This window comes from Oryctolagus cuniculus, chromosome 18 (genome assembly GCF_964237555.1).
Source record: "Oryctolagus cuniculus chromosome 18, mOryCun1.1, whole genome shotgun sequence".
NCBI classification, from domain to species: Eukaryota; Metazoa; Chordata; class Mammalia; order Lagomorpha; family Leporidae; genus Oryctolagus; species Oryctolagus cuniculus.
The window spans coordinates 68855398-68879366 of record NC_091449.1 but is presented as its reverse complement, the minus strand read 5'-3'; the positions used below and the strand labels follow the sequence as shown (position 1 = coordinate 68879366).

Here is a 23969-nt window from a genome sequence, read left to right as displayed (position 1 = left end):
TCTGACTCACCCCTCGGGGCATCCAGCAGAGGAGGGACTCCAGGACACCCCCAGGGTCTGAGAAAGCCAAGGGGACTTCTGTGGTCTCAGACTGGCAGGGGCAGCCCCACCCGTCTTCCCTACAAAACCCCCAGGCAGCTGGGCAGAGCGGCCGCGCTGGCCACCCGAGGCGTGCACCACGCAGGGGCAGCAGCATCGCGCAGGTTGCCAGCGGCTCAGCAGACAGAGGCAGTGTCCTGGCCGCGCCCAGGGGCCCCGGGAACCAGCAAGCAGGGAAGTCCCTCTGGGCCCTGGGCAGGGGGACGGGGTTCCCAGCGGCCCCCAGAGCTCGGGCCCAGGACCATCAGCTGAACGGGGCGAGGGCGCTGGGGAAAGCCTGGCCTGAGAGAGGGAGGAGCCCCCAAGCCACCAGGCTGGAGGAAGGGCCACGCCCAGGTGGGGAGCCGGGCAGGCGGGGCAGGCTGGGGAGTGCTGGGCCGGAGTGGACGCTGCCCCCAGTGACGCCCACCTGCCCACAGGGTCAAGGAAGCGGCCTGCGAGCCGCGCCGTCCGGCCGGGCAGCTGGGCCGGGCAGGAGGAAGCTGTTGGAAAGGCACCGAGTGGCGGTGGGGGAAGCGGGGCCGGGCAGGGCCCCAGATGGTTCCTGTCGGGGAAGTGGCGGGTGCAGCTGCAGCCCCTGGCCCCGCCGCATTATCACGGCGACACAGCTGGCTGCCTCGCCCCTGCAGGCGCAGGGGCACTTCCCCAGCCCGCCCCCATCACATGAGCCCCTGCCGCTGCCCGCCCCTTCCCAGGGGCCAGCTGCCCAGGACCCCAGGCAGCAGCCTCAGAAGGGCCCGGAGCCTCTGGGGGCTCTCAGCACCCGGCCAGCCCTGCCCCTCCTCTCCCCCTCCGCGCTCTCCCGGGAGCAGCCTGTCCTGGGCTGGCCCTGGGCCCCCACACTGGCCCCTGGCCGGAGCCGCCTCACAGCTCCAGGATCAGAACAGGGCCAGAACAGCCCTGCTCCGGCTCCGGCTCCAGCTCCATGTCCCGGGCATCATGTCTGCCTGAGAGCAGGCTCCTGGCGTCCACTGGCTGCGCGGAGCACCCCGGCTCCGGGACGGGAGGCCCAGGTAAGCGGCCGGGAGGGGCGGGCTGCAGGGGCAGCACAGCAGGTGGCGGGAACGTGGCATCTCCAGGCTGCCACCTGCCCGGCTCTGCCTCAGGGCCTCCCTGGGGGACCGTCCCCCTCAGCCAGGGCAGATGGCCCGGTGAGGCCGGCAGGTGCCAGGCGGGCATCCCAACCCCACCCGGAGACAGACGCTGAGAGCCTGGAGGAGGCGGCGATGCCCTCCCAGTGGGGCTGTGGCTGGGAGGGGGGCGAGCGTGGGGCACTGCCCTCCTCCTGGGAGGCTCCAGGGCGAGGCTTCAAGACAGGGTGGACGGGGACGCTGAGGTTGGAGGACGGCCCCCGAGGGGTTGGTGCCCGCGGCCCTGACCCAGGCCCCAGTCTACAGCGGGACCCTGCCAGGACAGCAGGTGGGGGCCACAGGAACCCTGGATCTCAGCCTGCCCGTGGGCTGCAGGCTCGGGGGCCCAGCAGGCTGCCGCCTACCCTGACTCTGCCAAGCCCATGCAACCCCATGACCTCATGAGGCCTCATCCCGGGACGCCAGGGACCTCAGGGCTGCCCTGCCCACAGCCCTGCAGCCACACTGCAGGCTCCCACAGCCCCCAGGGCTCCCAGCCCAGTGCCCAGTCATGCAGGGCCCAGCTGTGCCCGGCTCTCGCCAGCACCAGGGCCCAGGGCACTGCTGCCAGCTCCACATGGGGGCCATATTCCAGGCCACTCCCTCTGTGGCTGGCCTGAGGCCAGCCCCAGCCACGTCCACACCAACCTCTCCATCCTGGGGTCAGCATCCCCATGCCCTTGGGCGTCAGCTTCCTCGTTGCCCACGTGTGCAGCCGGCAGCCACGTCCTGCTTGGGGCTGGCTACGGAAGCCTCAGACCAGGGGCGCTGTGGACTGGGCCGAGCGTGCGTGGTCGTCTGGGGCGGGGCGGCCAAGGTCTGGGTGGGCTGCGGACATAGCTTGTCCCCAGCCCAGCGGCATCGGTGGTGGTGCAGCGGGTGCTCCGCTGCAGGATGAGCCTGGGCTACGTCCAGGGTTTGGGGTTCAGGGAGTCCCTCCTGCAGGACACACCGCCCTGTCCAGGGCGCCCCAGGACCGAGGGCCGGCCCAGGCCACACAGAGGCGCGGTTGGGGGCTCTGCATTGGGGGCCCTGCAATACCCGAAATTACCACTGGGGGCAGCACCTGCAGGGCCCTGCTGGAGGGCTGAGGGTGGCTGCAGGGCCCAGGGCAGAGCCCTGGACGGCTCAGCCCTGCCACCCTGGAGCCCTGGGACCTCAGGCCTGAGGGCTGGGGGAAGGAGGGGTGTTTAGAGCCTGGGTCAGAGCTGTGGGGAGGGGGCGGGGAAGGCGGCCAGTGCGTCTGGGGTCTGGGAGAGGGGTGCCCTCGGCTGCGAGCCGTCTGGCACCCGGACGGCCCTCGGTGCTCCCTCGCTGTCCCCGCTGGACGCCGAGGGCCTGGTCCCTGGCAGTGCCATCGGTAGAGCACGAGGAACACGTGCGGCAGGCCGCGTTTGCGGGCTGATTAGGCGTCTGCTGTGTGTGCTGGGGGCTGTGCAGGCTCGGCTGCACGAGGGGCTGAGGGCCAGAGCAGGCCTAGGGTGGGACAGGGAGCAGCCCAGTCAGGCTGAGGGGTGGGGTCCCGGGCCAGACTGGCGTGTGTGCAGTGAGCGCCCGCCCAGAGGAGCCCCAGCCTGGCTGTCGGGCCAGGAGGAGTCGGGGGGTCTGAGGAATTCACAGGACCTGAGGACCCTGCGGGATCCGAACCCTGGCTGCAGATGGGGGTGGTGGAGGGAGGGGCCTCAGAGGGGCCGTGTCCTCCCAGCGACCCCCTGAGCAGCTCCAGGCTCTGAGCGGGGCTGCAGGGGCGGCTCTGGCCCTGGTCCTGCTGGACTGTGCGCTCCTCCTGCCCCCCCCAGGACCCCTTCCCCAGCAGGAAGATGACCCTAGCCTAGGAATGGTGCACAGAGTGCAATCTAGGCCAGCTTCCTGGAGGAAGTGGTCCCACAGGGTCTCACTGGAGTCAGTCAGGGCCTTCTTGAGGCCAAGAGAACTTTCACTTCTTCCTGGTGTGGATGGAGAAGTTGTCTGTGCCGGGCGAGGACATCCAGGCCCAGGCTTCCTCTGGGACACGTCCACCCCAGCAGGGCCACGGCTGGGCAGCTGGGGTGGGAGGGGGCCACCGCGGCCAGGCCATGCACCTCCTCCCCCCCACTGCCCCCAGGCCATGCACCTCCCCCCCACTGCCCCCAGGCCATGCACCCCCCCACTACCCCCAGGCCATGCACCTACTCCCCCACTGCCCCCAGGCCATGCACCTGCTCCCCCCCACTGCCCCCAGGCCATGCACCTCCCCACTACCCCCAGGCCATGCACCTACTCCCCCCCACTGCCCCCAGGCCACGCACCTCCTCCCCCCCACTACCCCCAGGCCATGCACCCCCCCACTACCCCCAGGCCATGCACCTACTCCCCCCCACTGCCCCCAGGCCATGCACCCCCCACTGCACCCAGGCCATGCACCTCCTCCCCCCCACTACCCCCAGGCCATGCACCTCCCCTCCCCACTGCCCCCAGGCCATGCACCTGCTCCCCCACTTCCCCCAGGCCATGCACCTCCTCCCCCCACTGCCCCCAGGCCATGCACCCCCCACTGCCCCCAGGCCATGCACCTCCTCCCCCCCCACTGCCCCCAGGCCATGCACCCCCCACTGCACCCAGGCCATGCACTTCCTCCCCCCCACTGCCCCCAGGCCATGCACCCCCCACTGCACCCAGGCCATGCACTTCCTCCCCCCCACTGCCCCCAGGCCATGCACCCCCCACTGCACCCAGGCCATGCACCTCCTCCCCCCCACTACCCCCAGGCCATGCACCTCCCCTCCCCACTGCCCCCAGGCCATGCACCTGCTCCCCCACTTCCCCCAGGCCATGCACCCCTCCCCCCACTGCCCCCAGGCCATGCACCCCCCCACTGCCCCCAGGCCATGCACCTCCTCCCCCCCCACTGCCCCCAGGCCATGCACCCCCCCACTGCACCCAGGCCATGCACTTCCTCCCCCCCACTACCCCCAGGCCATGCACCTCCCCCCCACTGCCCCCAGGCCATGCACCTCCCCCCCCACTGCCCCCAGGCCATGCACCTCCCCCCCACACTACCCCCAGGCCATGCACCTCCTCCTCAACTACCCCCAGGCCATGCACCCCCTCCCCCCCACTAACCCCAGGCCATGCACCTCCTCCCCCCCACTGCCCCCAGGCCATGCACTTCCCCCCACTGCCCCCAGGCCATGCACCTCCCCCCCCACTACCCCCAGGCCATGCACCTCCCCCCCCACTACCCCCAGGCCATGCACCTCCCCCCCCACTACCCCCAGGCCATGCACCTCCCCCCCACTGCCCCCAGGCCATGCACCTCCCCCCCCACTGCCCCCAGGCCATGCACCTCCCCCCCACACTACCCCCAGGCCATGCACCTCCTCCTCAACTACCCCCAGGCCATGCACCCCCTCCCCCCCACTAACCCCAGGCCATGCACCTCCTCCCCCCCACTGCCCCCAGGCCATGCACCCCCCACTGCCCCCAGGCCATGCACCTCCCCCCACTGCCCCCAGGCCATGCACCTCCCCCCCCACTACCCCCAGGCCATGCACCTCCCCCCCCACTACCCCCAGGCCATGCACCTCCCCCCACTACCCCCAGGCCATGCACCTCCTCCCCCCCACTGCCCCCAGGCCATGCACTCCCTCCCCCACTGCCCCCAGGTCTCTGTATGACTGTCCTGCTCTGTTCTCGGGGAGCCCCTCCTCCCCTCCCCCACGTCTCCCCCAGAACCCCTGTCCAGTGCATGTCTCTCCTGCCTTTATTGCCCGCCTCACAAAGCTGACATTTCCCACAACCAAGTGTCTGAGTCGCAGGCTCCAGGTTGGGGGGGGGTCTCGGCACTAGAAGCGGAGACCGTGTACCAGGTCCCTGGGACCCCACACCCGACAGCCGCGTGGCGAGACTGGGGGTGCTGGAGTGGTTCCCGGCACCTCGGCTGCCACAGCAGGTCCGAGCAGGAGCCGAGGCCCGGCCCACAGTGGCAGGGCCAGCCCAGGGGGCCAGAACACACAGCAGGGAGCCCCAGCAGGGCTGTTGGGGGTGTCCAAGCCCTGGGGACACACGTGGGTCTGCTGCTCTGAGGCTGGTCACTGTGACCCTGAAAGCCCCCACCGGTCTGGGCCTCTCGGACGGGGAGGGGCAGGGCCTGGGTCAGGGGATGGCCTAAGGCCTGGTGGACAGGTGTGAGCCGGCAAGTCCAGCAGTGTGTGGAGGGCAGTGGGGCGTTCCCAGGACGTGGGACGGGGTGGGGCCCAGAGGGGCTGGGCTGGGCACCAGGGAAGCAGCCAGGGGTCTGGACCCCGGTGCTTTCAGCGCACCTGGGCGGTGGTGACCGCAGGGACAGCCAGGGACAAGTGCCGCCAGCTCCAGAGGCTGGCGCCCCGTCTGCTGCCACCCTCTGCAGCCGTGTCCCCCACGGAGGGCAGTCGACGCCCTGGGTGTGCGGAACGGGCCACAGGGCTGGGAAGCAAGGCTGCACTCTGAGGAGCCCCCCCCCCCATGCAGCTGAGCCCCTGAGAACCCACTGGGAGACCCCGGGCTGGTGCTGCTGCACAGTGGACCGAGCCTGGCCTGACACCCAGCTGATGCCGGGAACATCGCAGGGTGAGGCCGCCGCCCGGGCTGAGGCGGGGCAGGGCTGGACGCTGAGGGACTCCCAAGGGTGGAGTGGGCGGGGTCCCCACACCCCTGCCACGGAGGAGACCGCAAGAAGGGTCAGTAGGGTGAACCCAAGACTGATGGGAGCCAGGCTTGCCCAGAGAGGCCTGGCCAGTGTCCTGGGGTCCTGGCCATGGGCCAGGTCTGCCCACTGCCTGGCATGGCCACAAATGGGGGCCTGCGCTTAGGTCTGGGACAGTGGGGTGCAGCCCCCCGCTGAGGCCCACCTGGATGGTGCCTCCCGCCACCTCACCCTCCCCAGAGGCAGAGAGGGCCCCCAGGCTCCCTGAGCCTCCTCTTCCCTCCCAGTCTGAGTGTCTGGGAAGCCCCGAATTCACAGGACCTGCGGGGGGCCTTCGCTTGCTGCCCTAGCTGCCTGTGTCCCACCTGGCCTGTCCATCAGAGACCGCCAAGACCTGCCAACCCTGCCCCCTCACAGTTTGGGGGTGGCCTCCACCCACATTCTGTGTGTCCCCCAAACTCCACCTCCAGGTCCTAAGCAAGTGACGGCCACTCCCTGGCCCGGGGTCGAGGCCACAGCTCGGAGGGCACAGGCAGGAGACACAAGCACCAGTCCCACTGTGGACCCAGGGGCTTCGCCCTCCCCAGGCAGCCCCCCCCCTCCCCTCGGCCAGGAGCCCCATGGTGGGCTTTCCTCCCCTGCACGGTAGGGGCCATTCCCCCCCCCCCCGACCCGGGGCTCCCGCAGGGGGCTGCTGCCTGCCCGGAGCAGACGGCACAGCTGGGCCGAGGCAGATGGGGTGCGCTTCCTGTGGGAAACTGAAACTGCCAGGTGCTTCCCTCTCTGCTCTCCGGGGTCCGGTGCAGCTGGGACAGGCGGTGCACTCCCGCCGCCCTCCGTGCCGTCCCCAGCCCCTTGTGGGCAGCTGCGCTGGGAAGCAGCCTGGCCTCTGGCCAGAGTGAGCCCTGCCCAGCAGGGGTGCCCCGGAGCTCTGCCTCCTCGAGGGACCCTGGGCTCCTGGGGCTGGGGGGTCCCAAGCACGGGAGGGTCAAGGTCTGGGCACAGACCAGGAGCTGCATAGACTGGTGGAACACAGGTGAGCTGAGCACATTGCTGAGCCAGGACGCGTGTGAGCTGGGCCCCCGGGAGCTCTGTGGGTTTCAAGCTAAAATCTCCTATAAAATGGCCCTGACCCTTGGGGTCTGGCATGGAATGTGGCCACTCTCCCTCAGTGGGTGCTGGGGGCCAAGCGATGACTTCAAGCTACAGCCCAGCCTGGCAGGGGTCACAGGTGTGTGTGACTCAGGGTCACGGGGGCAGGCGAGATGCCCAGGTGTGCACAGGTGTGCGTGAGCCCAGTCAGCCGGGCAGCACAGGGCAGGGAGCCGAGGAGGTAGGCTCAGAAGTGGGAGGGACACCTCCTGCCGCCCTGGTTCGGAGGCTCCGGGCGGGGTGGGGGTGGGGACTTCCCCCTCCCGGCCAGGAGGACTTCCCCATCCTAGCCCACGACGCCCAAGGCCTCTGACTACTGGGGCTTCTTCCCCAGCCCACGCCCTGGAGCACTTCTCAGGCAGCTCTGCCCCCAAGAAGCCCCAGTGCCCACCTGCGTCCCCTCTGAGGCCCCAGCGCCCACCTGCGTCCCCTCTGCCCCCAAGAGGCCCCAGTACCCACCTGTGTCCCCTCTGTCCCCTGGGAAGCCCAGCACCCACCTGTGTCCCCTCTGCCCCCAAGAGGCCCCAGCACCCACCTGCGTCCCCTCTGCCCCCAAGAGGCCCCAGCACCCACCTGCGTCCCCTCTGCCCCCAAGAGGCCCCAGCACCCACCTGCGTCCCCTCTGCCCCCAAGAGGCCCCAGTACCCACCTGCGTCCCCTCTGTCCCCTGGGAAGCCCAGCACCCACCTGTGTCCCCTCTGTCCCTTGGAGGCCCCAGCACCCACCTGTGTCCCCTCTGTCCCTTGGAGGCCCCAGCACCCACCTGCGTCCCCTCTGTCCCTTGGAGGCCCCAGCGCCCACCTGCGTCCCCTCTGTCCCCTGGGAGGCCCCAGCGCCTACCTGTGTCCCCTCTGTCCCCGGGAGGCCCCAGCACCCACCTGCGTCCCCTCTGTCCCCTGGGAGGCCCCAGCGCCTACCTGTGTCCCCTCTGTCCCCGGGAGGCCCCAGTACCCACCTGCGTCCCCTCTGTCCCTGGGAGGCCCCATGATGGAGGCCGAGGGGGTATGCATGCATCTGTGGGCTGGGGGTTGCGTCAGGAGCGGGCACTGCACCAGGCAGAGCATGAGGGCTTGGTCTCACATCGCAGGGCAGCTGGAGGCTGCCACAGGGTCACGGGCCCTGTGCTGGGGCCTCGGACCCCTGGAGCAGGCGGGGACGGCAGTGAGCAGGCAGCTGGCACAGACACCACCCGGCCCAGCCCCCGTCTGTGGCCTCCCAGGGACACAGATGTGGTCCCTGCAGCCGCTGGCAGCCCTGACTGCTGACCGGACCCGCACACACTCTGATCTTCTCCCGAGGCCTCCCTGGCCCCGGAGCCGTGTCCGTCTGCTCACCGGCCTGAGACCCTGCTGGACTCGCACCAGGCGCTGGGAAGGGCCGAGCAGTGGCTGTGGGTGGGCTCTGGAGCCGCCTCTAACCCCTCATCGTTAAATCGGTGCTGTGAACCGAGACAGACCCCTGGGGCGTGAGTCTTAGAGAGTAAATTGCCAATCGATTTTTATGCTCTGGATAACAACCGCGAAAATGCCGCGAGAAGATAAATTCCCAGTGAGTGTGGGCAGAGGCCCGCCCTGTGCCCCGCAGCCTCTGGGGGTCCTCGGGGCTGAGATGTTGGGGGCCTTCCCTCTTGACTTGGTCTAGGATCCTGCAGGACAACTGGGGATGAGGGGCTGTGTCCAGTGCCGGCCAGGTCACCCAGGCCACGGCCCACCGCTCCCCCAGCACCTCCCGCCTGCTTCCCCTGCAGCCTGGGGGCAAGGGCTGCCCTCCTGGGCCTCCCTCCTGCGAACGCCCCATGTGGACGGCTGGCACAGACACGGGGTGGGGGTTGGGAGCTGACAGGGCAGCCCACCCCCCACCAGGGCGGGGAAGGGAGCGCAGCCCCCCCCCCCTGGGAGCCACCTGCAGAAACAGGACTGTCCCCACTGCAGAAAGACCTGGCCCTGCATAGCCTTTGCTCGGCCCACACTGCCCCCAGGCTGCTCTGCCGGGCCCAGAGCCAGGATTTCCGCGGCCTGGCTCCGTGCACACAGAACCAGACGCGGCACTCTCCATGGCCAGCCTCTCTGGCTCATCCCGGGGGCTCCTAACCCAGGCTCTGACAAGCACAGCAGGAACTAGGGGGTGGGGCCCTCAGGCCCTTTCCCACCCAGGTGGGAGGGAGCCCCAAAGGGGACTGGTCTGGCCGCCCCTCCCACAGGCTCCGCCCACCAGCCTTGGCCTACAAATCCCAGAGCCCAGCCCCTCCCACCCCGGCCAGGGGCTCTGAGGGAGGACAGCTCTGTCTTTGCCGGCTCCATCCCTCCCTGCCCTACTGCCCTGCGCCTGGCCAGGGCCTCCTGGGTCCTGCCCATGTCCACATGGGACACAGGAGATGGCTCAAGGACCTGGGCCCTGCCACCCACGTGAGACACCCGGTTACCGGCCTGGGCTGTCATGGCGTTTGGGGAGTGAACCAGCAGATGGGAGACAGCTGTTTCAAATGAAATAAAAATCAATCAATACATTTTTAAAAGATTTGTTTACCTGAAACGCAGAGTTACAGAGAGATCTTGCACCCACTAGTTCACTCCCCAGATGGTTGCAATGACCAGGGCTGAAGCCAGGAGTTCCATCCGGGTCTCCCCCATGTGTGCAGGGACCCACGCACCCAGGCTATCCTCCACCGCTTTCCCAGGCCACGTGGAGCAGCCGGGACAGCACTGCACCGTGGGACGCCGGTGTCACCAGTGCACCGCTGCACTGGCCCCAACACACAAAAATGTTTAAACGAGCGTCTGGCAGAAGGGATTACACCCTGGAAGTCCTCCGGCTCCATCCATCCATCCCTCCGGCCCCCCAGGCCCTGGCGACCCCTGGCCTTTTGTGTGCCTTCCTGGGTTTGCCTTCTCCTGGGTGTGAGAGTGATGAGCCGCCCCACGCGTCTCCCTGGCCCCTGCGCTGTGCTGTGTCACCCTGAGATTCCTGCAGGCTCTGCCTGGGGACAGCTGGGTTCCATGCTGAGTGACGCTTCCTGGTCTTGGTCCTCGCTGAGGGACGCCGCCGCGGTGTGCAGTGCGGGGTCTGCCTCTTCCTGGGCCGGGTGATGTCTCACGGTCCGGTTTTCAGCACTCTCGGTACTTCTTGGGCTCCAACACTTTGCAAGGCAGGTGTTTGGGAAACACTTGCTCCCGGCCTGCGGCTTTTCTTCCTGTCGTGCTGCTCCGGGTCCCGGTGCCGGGCAGCTCCTCACGTGGTGTGCGTAGCAGTGGATGGCAGCGGCTGTCACGTCACTGTGGCGTCCAGAACCCGCCGGTTGCCTTTCGGTCATAAAGTGGCGTGGGTGGCAGTGTCGCACTCCCGACAGCTCCGTCAATGGGAAACGTGTGATGGTCACGGGGGCGGCCTGGACTCCTGGGCTCACAGTACAAAGGGAGCTGGTGGCCAGCTCCCCGGCAGGCCGTGGGGGCCACGAGGGACACGGCAGGGGGCAGTGGGATTGTGCAGGCACAGCGGCCAACCCCAGAAGGAAGCCGCCCGCCACGGCCTCCTGCCATTCAGGGGCCCTGGGGGTTGACGCGGTGACTATGGTGTGTTTTCCGGGCCCCTCACTCGCCCCGGGGTGTCCTGGGCTGGTAGCCGTGGCTCCTTGAACACCACAGGCCTGAGGCTGAGACAACCAAGGAGGGATGTGCCCGGCGCTGGTGTGTCCGGCGCTGGGCCATGGCTGCGGAGCCCCAGGCCGGTCCCAGCCACCCCTGCCCAGTGAGCCAGTGGCCCCAGGGCGTGTCGGGCTCCCAGCTGATGCTGGAGCAGTGGCAGGCGGCAGGGCTGTGTGGCCTCCACAAGGCAGAGCTGGGATGGAGGCATCTTGGGTCCCAGGCAGCGTCTAACTGTCCCATTTCGGCGGAACATAAAATAACAGCCACGGGGGATGGGGGGTGCGGGAGGCCCCGCCTTCCCCATGGGGCTGAGCACAGGTGCGGGAGGAGTTAGGATTCCCACGGCAAGGCCGCCCCGTGCTGGTGACTGCAGCTCCGCCCAGGGCCCCTAGTCCACTCCATCCCCTTCCCGGGGCGAGTGCCTGGGCCTGGAAAGACCTGGGACAAGGGGGGTGCCCCGCAGAGCCCGCACTGGGGGCTTGGGGACCCCCGGGGCACACACAGATTCGCCACCACACACGCCCAGCCAAGCCTGCGGGCCGGCCACCCTGGGAACCGTGCGCGTGAGCGGAGGGGCAGCAGCGAGCCCGCGCGGGCTGGACTCGGGGAGAGAGGCCAGCGGGTAGGAGTCGGGCGGGGCGGCCGGGCCGGGCATTCCTGCAGGTTGGCAGGAAGATGAGCAGCATGCAAATAGATGCAAAGCAGATGCAAATGAACGGGCCAGGGGGCCGGCGCGGAGCGAGGAACCCCGCCCGCCCCGCGCTTCCCGCCCCGGCGCTGGGGCTCCAGGCGGAACCGCGGCGGGGCGAGCGCGCCCCCTGCCGGCCGAGCGCGGAGGTGGCCCCGGGCCCGGGGCCTGCGCCGGGGAGGGGGGCGCGCGGGCGGGGGAGGGGCGCGCTCGCCCCCCGGATCAGACGCCGCTGCTCCGAGGGCGGCGAGGCCGCGGCGCCGACGGCTCCGAGGTGGGTGTGCGTGGCGAGGAGGGGCGCACGGCCGCGGCCCCCGCCCGCCCCCCCGTGCAGGGCGCGGCCTGCCCGGCGAGGCGAGGAGGGGTGGGCGCAGCGCGGGGCCCACCCCCACGGACCCGCGCGCCTGGCGCGGTGGGCACGGCGCGCTCCGGCCGTGTGCTCGCTGCTCCACGGACCCCACGCCCCGCAGCGCCGGGCTCTCCCGCTGCGCACGGCCCGGGCGCCCCCGTCCCGCTTCCTCACTCCGGCCCCGGCCGCTTCCCAGGGCTCCGGCCCGGTGCGCACGGCGCGTCCGGGTGGCGGGGGCTGCGGCGGGCGGAGCCGCTCTCCGCGACAGCCCGCACCGAGCGCGGGCGCCTCTCCCGCGGCCGGCGCCCCGGGGCGGAGCCCAGCGCGATGGGCGCCGAGCGGGAGGCAGGTGGCGCAGCGGCGGCGGCGGCGGGGGGCAGGGGGCGGAGGCGGAGCGCGCGGGGCGGGGGCCGCGGGGCCCCGTGAGACTCGGGCGAGCGCGCCGCACCGGAGCCCGGCGCCCGCGAGCCGAAGGCGCGGCCTCCCGGAGCCCGCCCGGGGCGGCGTGCGCGCTTTGTTCCCGCGCGGGCGGCCCGAGCCGAGCCCGGGCATGGCCCCGGCGGCCGCCCCGCGCGCCCGGGCCCCGCCGCGCGCCTGAGCCGGGCGCAGCCAGCGCGCCGACCGCCCCGCGTCGCGGCGGTGGGGACGGAGCTCTGAGAAAGAAGCCGCCGCGGGAACCCGGCTGCGAGTGCGCGGCCGCCCGCCGGACCTCCGCACCGCCCGCGCTGCGGGCCCCGGCCCCCACTTGACAAAGTTGGCGCCCGCGGCGGGGTGCAGCCGCGCCCCCGGAGTGGCGGAGCCGGACCTGCTCCCAGCGTCGTGGAACTTGAGGTGGGAGCTGCGTGCGACGGCGAGGCGTCCTGCCTGCGGGTGGCCCCGGGGTGCCCGGGTTCCCCAGTAGGGGCCCCGCGGGGGGACGGGAGCCGGGGGCCTGGGGGGACCGGGTCTGGAGCTGCCCCGGCGGCCCTGGCTTGGCTCCCGGAGTCGCCGGCAGGGCCCTGCTGGCTCCAGGGGCGCTCCCCCAGCTCCTGCTCTCAGCCGCGGGGAAGGTCCATCTGCCGGGCAGGCGGGCGCCGGGCTGTGGGAACGGCGGGGAGGGGCGCGCACGCTGCTGCTCAGGCACAGATGGCCGGAGGTTCGGCCCTGGACCGCGGCTTGGGGTAGCAGAAGGCAGCCGGCTGGCGGCGCGGCTCGGTGCCCGGCGCTCCTCCCACCCGGGGAACTCCGGGGCTGCGGGGTGGGCAGCCTGATGGGGAGACCCCCGCGCCCGCAGCAGAACTGCCCATGCCCTGTGGGCCGAGGCCGGGGCCCTCACAGCCGGTGGGAAAATGTTTCTTTAGAAAACGCACTGGATTCAGGGTTGAGCCAAGTGGCCGGAGCCCCAGGGCTCTGACCCCCGGCCAGGATGTCCCCTCATTATGTCCTGCGGGGCGTGTGCTTCCTCCTCTGGACCCGGCTCCTGCTTGGCTGGACGCAGGGTGGGGGCGGCGGTCCCGTGCAAGTTGCCTCCAGGTTTGAGAAACTTGTGGAGGCTGGGAGGCCCCTGCCCCAAGCATGGGCGCTGAGCTGGACGGTCCAGCCTCACTGGCTGGGCGCTCGAGGCCACCACGGGACTGGCCGGACAGCCCCGGGGTAGTTCCCGGGCGTGCTCAGAGAGGGCTGGCTCCGGGAGCCTCTCCGACACACGCCCCATCCCGTGGCGGACGCCAGAACACACAGCTGGCCCCACAGGCCCCAGGGCCGCTGGCTGGCACCTCCCACCCTGAAAGAGCCGGGCTGCTGTGCCAGGCGGCGGCCCCTCCCTGCTGGAGGGCGCAGGGAGAACAGATGTGGCCTGGGGAGCAGCCGGGAGCCGGCGGGCGCTGGGCGGAGCGTGGCCCACGGAACCCGCCCGTCCCAGGAGGCGCTGTGTGTGTTACTGGGGGAGAAGGGAGGGCACGGGGCAGCACCGGCGCTCCTGTGAAGCCGGGGCTGGGAGTGTGGGGTTTCCCCAGGCCCCCGCCGGTCCCCGGGGCCCCCCAGCCGCTCCTGTGTCGCCGTGCGAGCCCCGTAATTGAGTTACCACCTCCAGGAACCTCTGCCATTCAGCTCCACGTATTTTTATTCTGCATGGCTGTAAGAAATTAATTTTCCTTCCTACGCAGCGCTCTGCAGACGCCGGCTGGCCGGGTCGCCGAGCCCCGGGGTCCATGCGCGGCAGGCGGGGAGGGCGCGTCCCTGCTTCAGCCCCAAAGCATCCTGGCAACGCCCAGCTGCCCCCAGGCCCCATGCATCCTCTGCCCCCAGAGTGTCAAAGGGCCACGGCCGAGCTCGGCTAGTGGCGCCCTGGGTGGGAGCGTGGGTGTTTCCAGGGGCGGCTCTGTCCTGGCCGCCGCCTCCTGCGAGGTCCCTGTGTCTCTGAGCGGCTCGCACAGCCGGACGCTGCGTTTGGCACCTACGCTTGCTGCCTGAGTCAGTGACCGCCCGTGCAGGTGCCCAGAGACGGACAGATGCGCACAGGGGCGGGGACTGTAACCCTGGCCCCAGCCCCCCGTGCATGGTCCACCCTCTGCTGTACCCTGTCCATCGTGTCCCTCAGGAAGGCGGGGCCCACGGGAGTCAGGGGCAGGGAGGAAGAGCTTGACCTGTGCCCTGTCTGGAAGCCAGCCTTGTCCCTGTTCCCCCTATGCTGGGCCGGTGGGGACTGCTGTCAGGACCCTCGCGATGCCCCCAGGTTGTCAACCAGCTGTTGTCACAGGTGGAGCCTCCCTGCCGGCGTCCGCCATTGGTGGAGGTCCGTGTCTCCGTGGGCAGGGGGAGGGGCGCTGTTTCCCTGGCAGAGGCAAGCCGCCCGGAAAGCGCCTGTCACTCACACCTGCTCTGGCCAGGCGCGGTGCCGTAACACGGCAGGAGCGTGCGCCCGTGCCTGCGCGGCCAGCAGGCTTCAGCCCTGGGGCGCCTCGAGCTGATGCGGGAGCCGCGGCAGGCGGGCACCCATGGCTCCACATCTATACTCCGGGCCTGCTGGGGCAGGGTGGCTCCTGACCCCCCAGGACAGCTCTGCTCGGAGGCACAACAAGGCGGAGTGCCCCCTTGGTCCGGAATGGGACGGCAGGGTGGAGGGCGGGCGTGCAGGAGGAGCCAGGAGGGCCCTGCTTACCTGGGGAGCCTGCCTCCTAGCCGTGGAGGTGGGGCGGGGGAGGTGTGTGCTGGGGAGCTGGGAGCACTCGGGGCCGGGGCCTGGCCGCCCATGGCGTGCTTCCTGGGGCGGTGGAACAGAAGCTGTGGCTCTGCCGCCTGCGGCCTAGGGGCCTCGGCCAGCTGGAGGTCACCGGGCGGGGAGCCGGGCAGGCGTGGCCGTGGCAAGGCAGCCGTCCTCCAGGTCCCTTTCCCGGGTGCTCCCAGCTCCCTGGGGCTGGTTCCCCCACCCCCACCCCCAGGGGCATCTGGGTGCTGTGAGCTCCCGGGGCTGTGGCGGGCGGGGTCTGGGTGGGTGTCCAGGCTCCGGGCTTCTGTTTACTCGGCTGAGAAAAGTCCACAGCCGGGACAGCAGGTGACGGCAGAAGGTGCCGGGGCAGGAGGCCTCCCAGATGTTCCCAGGGTCGAGGCTACAGGGAGGGGCTCCCCCACGGCCTCCAAGCCTGAGCCAGGATGGAGGCGCCGGGCCCGTGTCTCTGGGCAGAGAGGCGGGGCTTAGACGTTCCATCCCCCACACCTCTCCCCCCACCCCGCGCTCTGCTTCCTTGCAGAGGGGTCTCCTGGATGTGGCGGGAAACTCTCGGCCTCCCCCGTGGCTGTTTTCCTGGGTGTGGACAGCCCTGGCCCGGGTTTTGTGGCTGCGGGGGACCGGGTTGCCCTGTCCAGCTGTGCAGCTTGGCCTTGACACCTGTTTTTTGCTGGGTGCACCCCTAGGTGTGGGTGGCCAGGTCCCATGGGCCCCGGAGCGTGTGGCAGGCTGAGTGCCCACCTGGCTCCTGGTGCTGCCCGGGAGGCGGCTCAGAGACGGCTACACGTCTGGCGGCCAGCTGTCAACGTGTCCAGTCCCACACGCGGCCACTGGTCTCTGCGGCACCTGCTGTCCCGTCCTCACGGACACGTGGCCACTGCTGTCCCTGGGTTCTGTACCTGCTCTCCCTGTGTCTGCCCCCAGGGCCATCTGCAGTGGGGGGGTCCACTAAAGGCCAGGCAGGTGACCCTCCTGGAAGGCAGCCAAGGTCCTGTGGGCAGCTTCTTGGACCATGCCACTCCCTCCCCCGCTGGGCTCCGCCTTCCTTCCCCTCACCCAGATGCCCCAGGCCCTGCGCTGCCGCTCTCCTCCCCCCCCCTCCTTGGTGTCTGGCTCAGGCGTGACCCGTGCAGTGACCACCCGGCCTGTCCTGCCTCTGACTCTTGCTGTGCGTCCTCCCTGGGCCTCCACTGACGGGAAGCCCTGGGTAAACCATGTCTTCCCTGAGGGCCATCTCCCACAGGGCCAGTGACCGGGCTTGTGAGCTGGGAGAGGGGCTATCCAAGCCGTCCCCTGTGTCCGCCATTCAGCCCTCGGCTGTGACTGCCAGTCTTGCATGTGGAGGGCAGGGGGTCGCACGGGTGGTCGGCTTCTCCCTGCGCAGGCGTTGGCCAGGGCTACCTCCTAGCCCATTCCCTGAGCCCATCGCCCCAGTGCCGCAGGCCGGGCCTGGTTGGGCCGCCTCAGGCTGGCTGGCAGCTCAGCCCCACTGTGCACAGGGCACCTGTAGGCCAGCCTCCGGCTGGTGGCCCCGGGTCAGGACATGTGCTCAGGCCAGGTGGCGTCAGGACACTGGACTGAGGCAGTGTCTGCCTGTGCAGGTGGGCCCCTCCCTGGACCCCGCCCCCTCCAGCATCCCCCCGCCCAGCTAGGACGATTCGGGTCATTCTTCTTTTTCTGCCTCCAAACTCAAGAATAATTTAATTCTTTTTTTTTTTTTTAAGATGTATTTATTTATTTGAAAGGCAGGGTGGCAGAGAGACAGGGAGAGCGAGCTTCACCCACTGGTTCACTCCCCAGATGGCCACAGCGGCCAGGGCTGGGCCAGGCTGAAGCCAGGAGCCAGGAGCTCCGTCCAGGTCTCCCACGCGGGTGCAGGGGCCCAAGCCTTCGGGCATCTTCCACTGCCTTCCCAGTGCATGAGGAGGGAGCTGGATTGGAAGTGGAGCAGCCAGGACTCGAACTGGCGTCTGTATGGGATGCCGGCATCTCAGGTGGTGGCTTAACTGCTGCTCAGACCTTCCACGTGTGGCTGGCACAGCCCAGAGCCACAGGGAGCCCAGCTCTGCTTGGGGGCGACTGGGCTCTGTTTGCAGCTGCAGCCCCTCCCTGGGCGAGGCCCAGAGGCCGGCTGGGTGGAGCCGGTGCCCCCTGGAGTGTGCACACCCCCTGTGACCGAGGGCCCCGGGACCTCAGTAGAGCGCAGTACCCGTCACCGCCCCAGCACATCACGGCTGACGCCACATGTCTGGGGAGAGAGGCGAGCAAGGGCGTCGGTGCCGGGGTCTCCCCGAGGCCAGGCACGAGCCCCACGCACCCCATGCCAGGCTCCCCAATGACGTGAGCTGGTGTGGGCCCTGCGGGGAAGGGAGCCACTGGCCGCTGGACAAGCTTCCAGCAGAGGCCCCTGCGCAAAGGCCCTGAGGAGGGGTGCGCCTGGCGTCTGACGCCCCCCAGGGGCTTTGTGGGTGGACAGGCAGGAGAGAGGCTGGTGCAGGGACCACTGGGTGGGAGCTGCGGTCAGCAAGCCCTGGGAGGCACGCGTGTTTCCTGTGGGCCTGAGTTGAAGTAGCCGCCGGCCTCCAGGCCCTGGGGTCCTTCCTCACAGACCGACAGGCCAAGGCTCGGGGGGGGGGAGGGCTGCGACGCAGGTGTTCGAGGTGAGCCCGGGACAGCCACCGGGGCCCTGGGAGCCCCTGATGGAGGTGGGTGTGTGGGCAGGCTGTCGGGCCAGACCCTGGGGTGGGGCCTCTCTCGTGAGCCAGGGCTCCTTGTGGAAGGAAGCTGAGCCTTGGAGGCCCGGGTGGGCCTCGCCGAGTCCTGGGAGCTGCTCCTCGAGTCGTCCCCACTTCTCGGGCGGACATGGCAAGTCCTCCCAGCACTCACCGGGAGCTGCCCGTAGCAGGGCCATGGCCGGCCGTGTCACTCTGTCCCAGGCCTCTCCCCCGGGAGTCGGGGAGGGCGTGTCCGGGCCGGGGCCGCCCACGTCCCGGGTTGGTGTGCTTGGGTTTGATTCCTGAGTCTCCCTCTGACTCCCGCTTCCGGCTGTGGGCACCTGGGGCGCAGGCAGCAGGCGATGGCTCAAGTCGCGGGGTCCCTGGCGCCCTCATGGGACGCTGGCCTTGGCCTTGGCTGGTGAAGGCGTTTGGAATGACTCAGCGGGTGGGTGTATCCACGCGGTGCAGAACCCCGGCCCTCACCCCAGAGAAGCCCCGCCGAAGCAGGTGCGCTCGGCCTGAGTGAGGGTCCCTTGGCCTCTGCCAGCCTGTTTCCCCCCGTGAATGGGAGCCACGGAGCACCCCGCGAAGGCTCTGCCATGGGGGAGGGGCTTCCCTGCGCTGTTTTGACTGCAGCACCGCCCCCCCAGATCCCCCCTGAGGCTCTGAGACCATTTGGTGGAATGAGTCAAAACATCCAGAAGGTTCCGCCGGGGAGGGAGGCGGGGGAGCCGGCTGCTCGCGTGTCTCCCCCAGAGCAGCTGCCACCCGGCTGCGGTGGCACCAGCACGGCACCCGCCCATCTGCCCGCCTGGCACCTCCCCAAGCCCGGGGCGGGGAGAGGCTCGGCCGGGCGGGGACGGACGCTCCGCGGCGGTGGCTTTGGCCCTTCGTTCTGTGGTCAGGGCCTGGTGAGGTTGTATGTCCGGTCGGGCCCGGTGGAGCCGGCGCCCGTGTGCTCTGCCCCCTGCCCCTGCCGCGGCAGGTGCTCTGAGTGGTGACCTGAGTGGCATAGCTGCTGTGGTCCTGGGGGACGGAGGGGCACCTCCCCCGGGCCTGGCTGCGTGGCCTCCGATTGCTTCGCCCACCCCCAGCTTGTTTCTTGGAGTCTGTGGTGCGGAGCCAGCGTCCCTCTGTGTGCCGGCAGCCAGGGCTGGAGCCTGGCCTTGGACGGGCTCTGACCAGGGGGACGGTGGTTTCCCCACAGTGGGGGCTCCTAGGAGCCACATGCTCACTCACCCTGCAGACACCTGGAGCCCCCCCCCCCCCAGCTCTGAGTGTCCCAGCTGGAGCTGGCCTCAGGCCTGCCCCACCCCCACGCCTGCCCCTGGGGTCTGTGTGCCCGGCTCCTGCCTCTGGCCGCCCCTGGGAGGCTCCCGCTGGGGCCGCCCTGGCACCGCCCTCCACCCGGTCCTGAGCCCTGTCAGAGGACGCCCCGGCCTGGCCCCCGTCCCCAGATGTGCTGCGCGAGGGGGCAGCCAGCTGGAGGCTCCTGCCCTTGACTGCTGCCCAAGCTCACCCTGTGGCCAAGCCGTCTCGTCCCTCAAGCGGGTTCAGAGGCCGCAGGGGTCGGGCACCGTGAGGCAGGCACGCTGACCCTTGCGGCATCCGAGTGCCTGGTTGGAGTCCTGGCGCCTCCGCTCCGGGCCCAGCTCCCTGCTGTTGCACACCTGGGAGGCAGCTGGTGACGGCTCAGGTACTTGGGCCCCTGCCACCCACGCGGGAGACCCGGATGGAGTTCCGGGCTCCCGGCTTCTGCCCGGCCCAGCCCTGCCTGTGTCAGCGTTTGGGAGTGCGCCGGTAGATGGGAGCTCCCTCCCTCCCTGTCTCTGTGTCCCTCTGCGTGTCTTTCTTCTTCCTTTCACATAAAATAAAAGTTGGATAACAAATGAAAAATGAGTGCCTGGGGGGAGGCAGGGGTGGAGCTAGATCAGGAGCAGGCGTGGGGGTGGCGGGAGCCCCGAGCCCTCAGGCCCTCGCTGCAGGGCCCTGAGCTGAGGCGGCGCGCTGAGCCCAGCCGTGCAGTGACGTTCCCTGGACGGATCCGATATCGAAGCTGCGGTGTGTGGGCTGCTGCAGTCTCCCTTCACTCATGCCGGGGGGGGGGGGGGGGGGCTCGGGCCGTCTGGAGGGACGGAGAGAGCCGGGCCCTGAGCAGGCGCAGGCTGGACCCAGGCGGGGCAGACCGCCCGGCTCAGGAGTCGGCCGTGGGCCTCCCGAGCCTCAGCTGCCCCATCTGTGAAGTGGGCAGTCTGTTACTGTCGTGGGACCCGTAGTCTTCTTACAAGGGCCCAGGGCAGAGCTGGGGCCCTGGGAGCGTGGCCTGGCACAGGCCCTGCTGGGCTTCTGTTCTGACATCTGTGGGAGGCCTGGCCAGGGTTCCTGTTCCCGGCGTGAATGTTCGCTCAGCGGGGCAGCAGGTGCAGGAGGAGGGGCCTGGGGGGACGCGGGGAGAGCAGGTGTCATGGGCGCTCACGGCCAGGGGGAGCCTGTGCTCAGGAGACCCCCAGTGCCTCACACTCAGGAGTTCAGCAAACAGAACTGAGCCTTGCCCCCCACCCTGGGGTCGGGCTTAGGCCAAATCTCACACTGCTGTCCAGGGCTCCCTGGGGGCCACCCGGGCCTTCACCCCCCTGGCAAGACAGGAGGAGGCGGGGCTGTAGAAGGCCGGGGGGGGGGGGGGTCCTGGGAGGTGGTCGCCGGGCAACCCTGGGTCGGGGCCCCTCGGCGGCGCTGCCCTGCCACCCTCACGCGTCAGCCGTTTCCGAGCGGCGGGGAGGCGGCCGGGGAGGATGGGGCTCCCCACTCCCATGGCATCCTTGCTGCTGCCTGCGTGTAATTAACAGAGCAATTAAAAGCAGGATGAGTTAATTGGTATTCATTTATGTGGCAGATGTTTTTAACTGAGGCAGGAAACAGTTTACCTGTTTACGTAAACAATGGCAAAGGGGAGTGGGCGCCGCCCGCCCCTGCAGCCGCGTGCCGGGCTCCCCCGGGACACCCGGGGTTCAGAGGGAGGACGCCCAGCTCCCGGGTCGGTGGCCTTGCCGGCCGATGCTGTCCCGGAAGGGCGAGTGTCCGGCTGGGCTGCAGACCACCCACTGGGGTTGGAGCGCCCAGGCTGGGCAGGTGCTGGGGCCGAGGTCCTGGCAGAACATGGGGGCCCCCTGTGGGCGGCCTCAGGGCCGGGTGGGCCCTCTGTGAGCTGGAATGCGGCTCCTCCTGCCACAGCCGTGCTTCAGGCTCTCAGGGGCCACTGGGCAGTGCCCCGGGAAAGGGGGCAGGGATCAAGGTTCAGCACTGACTCTGGGCCTGGCCACGGCTCGGCCTCAGCTTGGCTGCCGGTGCCTGCCAGGGGAGGGGGCGTTACCACCCCCACATACAGACCGCACGTACAGCCTGCGCTGTGGGGCTGGGGTCCGAGCATGGACTCTCGGGAGGCTGCAGGCACGGGGCCACCGCGACAGGGGACAGCTGTGTGGGGGAGGGGCTCCCCAAGCCTTCTGGGCAGTGGGTGTTTCTCTGCGCCCTGGCTCACTCCCTGGCCCCCAGCCCCCTCTGTGCCTCGGCTTCCCTGGGTGTGAAGTGGGCAGAGTGACAGGTGACACAAGTGACAAGACTTCTATCAGCCATGGGGGGTCTGGCCTGCCTCCCCCACAGGCCAGAGGACCTGGGACCCACACTGCTGTACCCACCGTGAGGACGCCTGGAGGTTCAGGGTGCGGGAGGCCCGGCGGTGCCTGCGGGTCAGTGCCTTGCCCGCTCGCTGCTGACCTGAGTGTGTTGGCCACAGGCCCCTCCCAGGCTCCGGGGGCGCCCCCGCGCAAACCCTCACCAGGAGCACCCCCGGAGCTCAGCCCCGGCCCGGGGGCGGTTCCTCTCCGCTTCGGCTGCGCGGTCACCTGTGGCCAGGCGGGATCTTGTCCCCAGGGGTCTGAGTGCTCCCAGACCCTCATCCTCCGCGGCGTGTGTGCCACGCGTGTGCATCGGGCTGCCAGCCCCGGTCGCTGTCCAGCCAGTGTGTGAGCAGCGAGGTGGCTGAGGTTTTTAAACCGGGGGATACGTGGGCATTGGCTCAGCCTGTACGGCGCCTCGTGGCTGGCGGGGCAAATCCAGCCGCAGGCCCAGTGAGCGGCCGGGGTGCAGGAGGGAGGACTTGGTCCCGAGCGTCCCCCGAGCAGTCCAGCGCTGTCCCTGTGCCCAGCCCTGCCCTCGCTTCACAGGAGCGCAGGTGTCTGGTGGGGGGGCGTCGGGCATGGACGGCTCCCCCTGCCCCACACCTGACCTCGGGTGCCTGGGCATGGGGGCCTAACTCGGCGTCCACCGCCCCAGCCTGAACCCCAGATGTCACTCGTTCCACAGCAGCGGCTTACTTAGGTAGCAGCGTGCAGTCAAGTGTCACTCACCCGTCACTCTGCTCAGCAGTGACCTGTCAGTCACCGTCATCTGTCACTCACCCGTCACTCTGCTCAGCAGTGATCTGTCAGTCACCGTCATCTGTCACTCACCCGTCACTCTGCTCAGCAGTGATCTGTCAGTCACAGTCATCTGTCACTCACCCGTCACTCTGCTCAGCAGTGACCTGTCAGTCACAGTCATCTGTCACTCAGTCACCTGTCACTCAGTCATCTGTCACTCTTCTGTCACTCAACAGTCATCTGTCACTCACCCGTCACTCTGCTCAGCAGTGACCTGTCAGTCACAGTCATCTGTCACTCACCCGTCACTCTGCTCAGCAGTGACCTGTCAGTCACCGTCATCTGTCACTCACCCGTCACTCTGCTCAGCAGTGACCTGTCAATCACCGTCATCTGTCACTCACCCGTCACTCTGCTCAGCAGTGACCTGTCAATCACCGTCATCTGTCACTCACCCGTCACTCTGCTCAGCAGTGACCTGTCAGTCACAGTCATCTGTCACTCAGTCACCTGTCACTCACAGTCATCTGTCACTCTTCTGTCACTCAACAGTCATCTGTCACTCACCCGTCACTCACAGTCATCTTCACTCACCTGTCACAGCTCAGTCATCTGTCACTCACCCGTCACTCTCTGCTCAGCAGTGATCTGTCAGTCACCCATCACTCTCAGCAGTCACCTGTCACTCACAGTCACCTGTCACAGTCATCTGTCACTCACCATCACTGCTCGGCAGTTACCTGTCACTCACCGTCATCTGTCAATCACCCATCACTGCTTGGCAGTCATCTGTCACTCATCTATCACTCACAGTCATCTGTCACTCACCCGTCACAGCTCAGTCATCTGTCACTCACCCGTCACTCTCAGCAGTCTTCTGTCACTCAGCCAGGGTGGGCGTCTGAGAGCCGAGTGTGGGCGGAGTCCTGGCTGTCATGCTTCTGATCCAGCTTCCTGTACGCACACCTGGGGAGCCACAGTGAGGCGCAATCCCGGGACCCCTGCCGCAGGCGTGGGAGACCCGGGTGGACTCCCGGCTCCTGGCGTTGGCCCGGCCCAGCCCTGGCCGTGGCAGGCACTTCAAGAGTGAACCAGCTGATGGAAAATATTTCTGTCTCTGGTTTCCTGCCTTTCAAATAAAATGAAAATAAATAGTTAAATTAAAGGGAATGGCACAGCAGAGAGAGAAGGCAGCCCATCCTGCCCCGCCCCCGCCCAGGAGCTAAAATGTGTGCAGACGTGCCCCCACGACTCCACACACATGTGCACACGTATGTGCACACACAGCCTTGCGTCCAGCTCTCTGGGAGTGCTGCTCCCTCTGCCAGGCCCTGCCAGGCCCTTGGCTCCAGGACCCCGCGTCCCAGCCGGGGGTCTGAGGTGAGTCCTTGGCCGATCTCCACGTAGCCCTCGGGAGTTCCCTGGGCGGACCCCTCTGTGTCTACCCGTGCAGGTGCGGAAGTTGAGGGGGCCCAAGGCCACCCCGCGGTGGACCTGAGCCTGGAGCCGGGCCTGGAGCCCACCATCTCGCTCGGGAGGCAAGTGAATGAAGAGCAGTGGCTCTGGAACTCTGCAGGTGAGGGTCTCGCCAGGGTGACCCCCCACCCACCCTGTGAGCAGACCCCCCACCCTCAGCCCATGCCGGCCCTGCAGAGGAAGAGGGCGGTGCCACCCCTCACCCACCCTGTCCCTTACCTACCCGGCCACCTGGCTGTTTACCCATCCGTCTGTCCACCCACCATCCAGCCATCTGTCCATCATCTCCCCGGCCACTCGCCCACCCCTCACTCTCCCTGTTCCTGCCGCCCCCCCACCCCCACATCTGTCGCTGCTGCTGCTGCACAGTCAGCCCGCTGCAGACGCCCTGCTGGCCCAGTGCCCCGTGTGTGCGTGGGGGGGCCACGTGT

The 23969-nt window shown here is 69.1% G+C and overlaps 1 protein-coding gene across 7 annotated transcripts in view; it reads left to right on the top strand.

Moving 5' to 3' along the window:
• Positions 1–561: 561 nt before the first annotated feature.
• The window catches only part of CBFA2T3 (CBFA2/RUNX1 partner transcriptional co-repressor 3), a 52571-nt gene continuing 29163 nt past the window's right edge, over positions 562–23969 (top strand). For 2 of the 7 annotated variants that reach the window (XM_070061927.1, XM_070061924.1), the window contains exon 1: positions 567–1112. In XM_070061927.1, the coding sequence (XP_069918028.1) occupies positions 1025–1112 (88 nt within the window). In that variant the 5' untranslated portion in view covers positions 567–1024. Of the gene's footprint in view, positions 1113–11542; positions 11648–12137; positions 12554–23969 lie in introns of those variants that run through there. The other 5 variants (XM_070061923.1, XM_070061922.1, XM_070061921.1 and 2 more) reach the window with 5 other exon arrangements.